The 7,448-nt window shown below is 38.1% G+C and overlaps 1 protein-coding gene across 1 annotated transcript in view; it reads right to left on the bottom strand.

The window, feature by feature from the left end:
• Positions 1 to 6,660: 6,660 nt before the first annotated feature.
• The window catches only part of COG6 (component of oligomeric golgi complex 6), a gene marked incomplete at its 5' end in the record, with an annotated part of 105,574 nt that continues 104,786 nt past the window's right edge, over positions 6,661 to 7,448 (bottom strand). The window contains one exon of the mRNA XM_019523803.1: positions 6,661 to 7,432. Coding sequence (XP_019379348.1) covers positions 7,285 to 7,432 — 148 coding nt within the window. The remainder of the gene's footprint in view (positions 7,433 to 7,448) is intronic.

Raw genomic sequence — 7,448 nt, 5'->3', positions numbered from 1 at the left:
CTCCTCCGCATCGGGCCTGAGCCCGCTCCTTCTGTCCTCCCACCACTGCCGAGTTGGCCCGGTCCTGCTGCTCCGACCCGCCATGGCAGCTAGGCTTCCCCCCACCCTCTGGCCCTGTCCTTTCCCGCATCAGGCCTGGGCCTGCTCCTCCCTTCCCCCCCATTGCTGCAGCAGGGAGGAGGGGAGCAGGCCCAGACCCCACGCAGCAGGAGGAAAGGGGAAGCAGGCTCAGACATCATTCTTGATGGGCGATTGGCTAGTAACGTAAGAACTACCATTTATTGGGTCAGACTATAGGCCCGTTTTGCCCAGTATCCTGTCACACAGTGGCAGAGTGGATGCTGAAAGGGAGAAGATAAGCAGGGTTTTTTCCACTGTTCCTCTCCCAGTTGCAGTCTCCAGCATTTAACATCTAGGGAGTTCAGAGTCAGAGGGTATATCCCTAACTCCTATAGCTACTGATGCACTTTTCCTCCAAGAATTTGTCCAATCCCTCTTTGAATCTTGTTATACTCTTAGCTTTCACATCTTTTGGCATCAGCATTGTGGCACAATTAAACACTGAAAGCCACCAAAGCCATTCTAGTCTCCTCACCCTGCCCTTTAAGATTAGCAAAGATCTCTAAGAGTCCAGGATTGCCTGTGGTAGATAGAAGTCATAGCTGGATACTCAATCTTAAAAACACATTGTTCTGATTATTTTTGCTGCCTGGATATTTAACTTAGCACCAGCCAAAACAGTGCTGAAACCAACGTACACATATTTAAGATAAGATTTTTCCATAAAAGAAAACAAAGAAAAAATGGTGTTCCACTATCATCTAATATGGGTAGGCGAACAACAGATATGTTAGGTCACTGAATGACTGGACCTACCAGCTTTATAACCCCAGATAGCATTTATTTCTTACACAGATAATTTACGAGATATCGGTTCTTGAAACTGTCACTAGTTCTCTAGTCCAGTATTATGTTGATACTGCTACAAGATTTATTATAGCCTATCAGACTCCTAACTAATTTATTTTTCAATTCATGATAAAGGTTGATCAAGAACTAGAAAATTATGTGTTTTTAAAAGTTAAGATAGGTAGGTAGTAGGTAAATTATCTGGGCTGGCTTTGTGGCACAGGAGAGAACACCTCTGTAGAACAGCAAAACTAGAAGCACTTGTGGATGAACAGATGGGTAGTGTCCGTATCTGTATTTTTTGTGGGCCTACTCTGACTACAGAATGTGTTTTTGTTTCAGTCCAACATAGTGCGTAATACCTTTACATCACTGCAGCTACCCAGATTAAAATAAAGTGCTTTATTTTCCTATGGTCAACCTGATGGGTCCCAAGATTAAAAAGGTTAAATAAACCCAGGCCCACATGTGGGACAAGAATACATTATCATAAAGATATTTGGAAAGTCATATCTAACTTATCCCAACACATGTACAATTTTAGGTATTGTAAATTACATACTATTTTTGGAATTCAGCTGTTTGTTACATTTACTTCTTTTTTAGTTCTACTTGAGTAACTGAATCTCCTAAAGAGAAGCATTACGATTTTTTAATTGAACTAGTTTTCCCTTAATTTGGACCTTTATTAATATCACAAGTGCATTTATTTCTGTTCAAATTAAAACAGTTTTAAAACTGCTATAATAACCTGCTGTAAAAATGCAAGTTGTATTTAAAGCCCTGCATTGCAGAAATTTGAAATGTAATTCTCGCATTATGTATCAGGGTACAGTATTCCAGATCATAAGCCTATAACAAGTGCATAAGGACTATGAAAAATTATCCCTAAATTTCTATGGCTAAAGGCTGCTACAAAGGATAAAAGACACATATACAATACACACTGTAATTTCAGCATGACAGGAGGAACTACACAATTATAGCCTACAAGCAGCAATATGTAAAATTACCTATTCATAACATCTAATAGCACATGTTTAACTGTACAAGAAGCATAAACATGGCTCCTGTTACTATTAAATATGATTATGAAAGCCACTTGGGCATTGCATTTTTCACAGCAGTGTGTACATAAATATATATAATTTATGAGGAAAAGGAAAACAATGTATGCAGGATTAGACCTACACGTAGTAGAACCACTAGTAGGTGAATAACTTCAGCCCCACCAGACTAAGAACAGCTGTAATAAATGTTACCACAGATTCTACCAACAATAAATGAGTTGTATTGTTTCCCCATTGGTTACAATACTTGTGGTATTGCTCACAATTAAAACTGCATCAAAGGTGCCAGTAGGACTGAGCCCTTTGTTAAGATCATAGGATCATGGGAAAGCAGGGCTGGAAGGGAACTCATGAGGTCATCTAGTCCAGCCCTCTGCTCATCCTTGATTAAAGGTAGGATCATCCCTGATTAAACCATCCTAGTCAAGTGTCCATTCAACCTGCTCTTGAAAACTTCCAAGGATGGAGATTTCGCAACTTCTCTAGGTAGCCTATTCCAATGCTTTACCATCCTCATAGGCAGACAGTTCCTCCTAATCTACAACCTAAATTTTCCCAGCTGAAGCTTGAGGCCCTTGCTCCTAATTTTGTCCCCTACAGTGGCAGAGAAAAATCCATCTCCATCCTCTCTGCAATTATCCTTGAGGTATCTGAAGACTTACCCAATTCCCTTAAGTCTCCTCTTCAGAGTAAATAATCCTAGTTCATTCTTTCAGCCTTTCCTCATAAGTCTTGCCTCCCAGGTCCCTAATAATTTTTTTTGCTTGCAGTGGACTTTCCAAATTGTCCATATCCTTCTTGAAGTGTGGGGCCCAGAACTGAGCACAGTGCTCCAGGGCTAAGTACAGACAGTCAAAAAGCGCAAGGCTGAATTGATTCAGTCTTTGCAGGTTAGTCTAAGACACAGAGATTAAACTGAGAAACAACTGGACATACATTAACTTTTGATTCAGAAAATACAGCCAAGTGCCTGCAGTGGCTCAGGCCAGAAGCCGGGAGGCACTAGAGCATGCCTCAGTGGCAAATAGCCAGCATAGGCTGTGTGTTCGCTTCCTATTTCCTGCTGCTGCTGAGGTTTCTGGAATTTGCAGTCCCAAATCACAGCGTGACTCTGCAGGGTTGCTCTTCTTTTCCTTTTCTTGCTTCCAGGTGCCTCTGGGATTTATAGTCCACAGTTGCAGCCAGAAGTAACTTCCAGTAAGTTTAGTAGGGCAGAGCAGCTTTGTACTCAGGGGAAGGGGGCTTTAACTATGGGAAGTGGTGTTTAACCCCCCTCCTTGGCCCCAGACTCCAGCTGGGGGTTGCCAGGGGTGGGGGGGCAGTCCCTGCTCTCCCCCACAACCCCTCTGCTGGAGCAGGCAGCACAGCCCAACCCAAGGCTAGAAAGCATGTTGAGATGCTTGGGGACTGTGATTTAACTGGATCCAGGAAGGAGTCTGGGACAGATGTTTCATAACATGTTTGACCCAAATCAGTTAATTCTGATATTACATTCAACCAGGTTTATCTTAAACCAGTTTCAGCCATTTTGAAACCGGTTTATGTGCACTAAACTTCTGTTCTGTTACAGGTTTAAACCAGTTTCTGATTACTTAAACTAGTTAATGTATAACTTCTATCCCTAGCCCAGGTGAGGCCTCCTCAGTACCAAATAGAACAGAAAAATTACTTCCCTTCATTTCCAAGTGATATTCCTGTTAATACAACCCAGTATATGCTGTTGTCCTTTTTTTGAAACAAGAAGAGGGTGCTGGCTCATATTCAGCTTAGGTTCCACTATAACCATGAGGTCCTTCTCTACAGTACTTCAGCCTAGCCAATCATTTCCCAGTCTATTTGTACATGCAATTATTCCATCTCAACTGCAGGATTTTACACTTATCCTTGTTCAATCTCATTTGATTATAGACCATTTCTCCAGGCTATCCAGGTCATTCTGGGTCCTAGTCCTATCCTCCAGAGTATCTGAAACTCCAGCCAACTTGATGTTGTTTGTAAAATTTTAAATCATGTACAGGTGACTCTTGCCATTTGCGGTGGATACGTTCTCATATACCCCATGCATGGTGAAATCCGTGAATAAGGCACTGCGTTCATTTACAGTGTATGTTACAGAAGAATCATATGGTATTTGGTATTTTTTATTTTAAGAACATGAAAAATTGCCACAAAAATACTGTCTAGTCTTTTTGTCCCTTTTTCAAATTCATAAGAGAAAAGGCAAGCAGGGTAGAGGGGAGGTGGAGAGGGGAGCACCAATCAGTTACTTAACATTTTTACTGACTTTTCTCATTTATTATCCGTTGCCATTTACTTCTATTAGAGAACAAAAATATTTATAAATTTTAAGCTTTTTTAAAGTAACAACTTTTTATAACTTCTACATTACTAACAACAGGAAAACCTGAAATCACTAGCTCAGGCAAATCATGGATAAGTCTCAGTATGGTCTCATGTAACATAAGTAAGTTCTCACAGATCCTTAGGCAAACTATTGATTACCGGAGTGCATAGTCAATTTCCATGATTGGAGAAAACCTTCATCTACTTTTTCCAAAGCTCTCAAATACAAGAAATTGTTCAACTTATACACGTTTTGTGTCATAAACACTAATTCATAACTTAAAAATCATAATTTGTTAATGCAATTTCCAAACTTTGACACCTCTATATAATGAATAAATAATTTTAGTCACAAACAACTCTAAAACACTCGATATTTATGTTAGCACAATATATATGCGAAAGGTTAACTATATTAACAATAGTGTTTTAGAGTTGTTTCACCTGATAATGAGAAGTGTTGCAGAACTGTTTTTCTTAGGAGTGTTTTATCGGTTAAGACGTTCTTAAGTTGCAGCTGGGCTAGCCTTATGAAATCTTTTAAGGCCTCATATGAGAGGAATTCAAATCTGTACTCTTCTTTTGAATTATTCCATTTTATACTCCTGAACTCAGAACACTCGCATGTATTGTAATCACAGACATTTATTGTAAGAGCTTGAGGACACTTACATCTTCAAATCCTCAAATTTTATGCCAGTAAAATATATTACACAGCAAAAAAGAAAAAGTGACATATTGGTTTCATGTAATATTAGCACCGTAGCTAGTTCATGTACTATTGTACAGGTCTTTTCATAGGTCATTTAGCTTTTCTAGGCATTATTATGCCGAGTTGCTGCAGTTCTCTGTTTTTAGTTTTTATGCATATACATTGGATTAGAGAGGTATCTGTTGCTCAGCTTGTATCAATGTGGAATATATTTTAACTATAAAACCTATAAAATATTAAAAATTTAAATTAATAAAACTTCTAAACTTATAAAACTGAGTAGCCATCCCCAAATTAAATATACTGTACAAATTCAATATGAATAACTGCTTTGCCTACCCTTACACAAAACCATGCTAATATGAGACAAACTCCACGATATGTCACCTATACAAAAACCTGAATGGGAAAAAAAGGCATCTGACTTAACATCTTTCAAGGAAAATAGTAGTTTTCAATTGTGCCTTCTTTTTCTGCAGTACAACAACTTCTTATAGTCAGATCTGATTTGCCAAAAAGGCTTTCTTGGAGGAAATACATGTTGCCTTAAGCACATGTTGCCTTAAACGTATGGCAATTTTTTCACTGTCCCTTACTAGGCCAGTAGAAATTGAGTAAATTCCTTATGATATAGGAACTCTGGAAGTACAAAATACCTGTGCACTGCAACAGACTATAATTACATAATAATACTTTCCACAGAGTTTTGCTTTAAGAATCTTAAAAATGAAGCTAGACTATATCCCCATAACCATAAATATGAGGCAAAAAGCTATTTTGGGAAAAGTAGGTTACAAATGTAAAGGTTCTACATATAAGTAGGTCACACTGCCTGGCTGGTCTTCAAAAAACAGCAGAAACAGGAGAAAAGCAGGGGCTGCCCTCTTTCTCACTCCACTCAAAAGCCAGGTAGCACAAGGATGACCTCAGACACTCCTGCATAATCTTTCTGGGAGCTACTTCAAGAAGCAGTCTGAGCTGTTGGCAGTGCAGAGGAGAATAAAACTGAGCCACATTATAATTAAAAGAACCACTGCAGACATATAAACCACTAAAATCTCTTGACATGTTATTAACTGAGTAAATGCATTGCTACAAGAGCAGGCTGACTTAAAAAAAAAACTGAGAAAAGACTATACACTAATGGGCATCTCTTAGTTATACATTACCTTAAAGTTGCAGACCTATTAAGAGTGATCCACAGAGAGGTAAAGTAAGGATTCCTACAGTAAAGAATTAAATCCCTCTTCAGTAAAGCAGTGTTAAGAAAAAAAATCATTTAAAATAGAACGTTATGCAGAACAGTGCTCACCTGCAACATATTTACATGTAAAATGTTATCAGTATGTTCCCCCAGGAGCTCTTTACTAAGGCTATATCCAGAATAACACTAATTACATGAGAAGGAAACATATGATGGTGACCACCATCAAAGTGGCTCTTCAGTCATCCTGGTACCTAAAGTTATGATCTCTGCCTAGGCTACAATAATGGTTTTTAAGCAAGGTTTGAAACTATTTTTCTCTTTGTATAATTATTTTTATTTAAAGGAAAATATACATACTTAATCATTTAAAAATAAAATAAAAATGTTCCTTCCCCTTAGCATCCAATCAAGAAAAAATGTTTACATGACCACTAAAATATATATCGTCAGTAGGCATTGTGGGATCATGAAAAAGTTATAGGAATGTATCCAGGTTCTATATAATTCTACACCTAGTCCATACTTTGGATAATCACAGACTATACACTCCATAATGTCAAATATTTTGACATTTTTAGGATATAAAACTGATTTACTTGTATACATTCAGAAGTTCATCAGATTACTAAAACTGCAGCATTAGTATGCTTTCTGAATGTAGGATACAGTATAAAATAGAGTAATAATGCATGCAAAAAAGTAGGGGGAAAATGGCTTGATCATTAAACAGACAAATTTAACATCCTACTGAAAGGAATAAGGACAGCAGAAGCAAATGAATATTTTTATTACTGACCAAAAATGGCCGCATGCTGTCATGAACAGTTCTTTCCATTTGCATCCATCAAAATAATTTTAAATCTTCTTTTTTGGTTCTGGAAAGCACTCAACACAGACAGTGTAAGGGAATGGCCAGGCTCTCGCTAAATGTCTTAAACCAATTGTATCACCACCTTCTTGTCACTTAACACTCCAAATTCAAAACGCACAAAAATAAGAGACAATGAATATTGATAGAACGTGGACTTCTTTGGAAAAGCAACTTATGAGAGAAGCGCCTGAACTTGATGAGGAGATCTCTGTAGTATGGTTTCTGGTTCCTTGTATTCATTTGTTGGATTCATCACAGCTGCATATAATTCATTGTAGGCTCTGCAGACCAGTTCTGTGGACTGTTTTATAATTTGCTCTCTAAAAAAAAAAAAAA

This window comes from Gavialis gangeticus, unplaced genomic scaffold (genome assembly GCF_001723915.1).
Source record: "Gavialis gangeticus isolate Ggan-Ray unplaced genomic scaffold, GavGan_comp1, whole genome shotgun sequence".
NCBI classification, from domain to species: Eukaryota; Metazoa; Chordata; order Crocodylia; family Gavialidae; genus Gavialis; species Gavialis gangeticus.
This window is presented reverse-complemented; position numbering and strand designations above follow the sequence as displayed.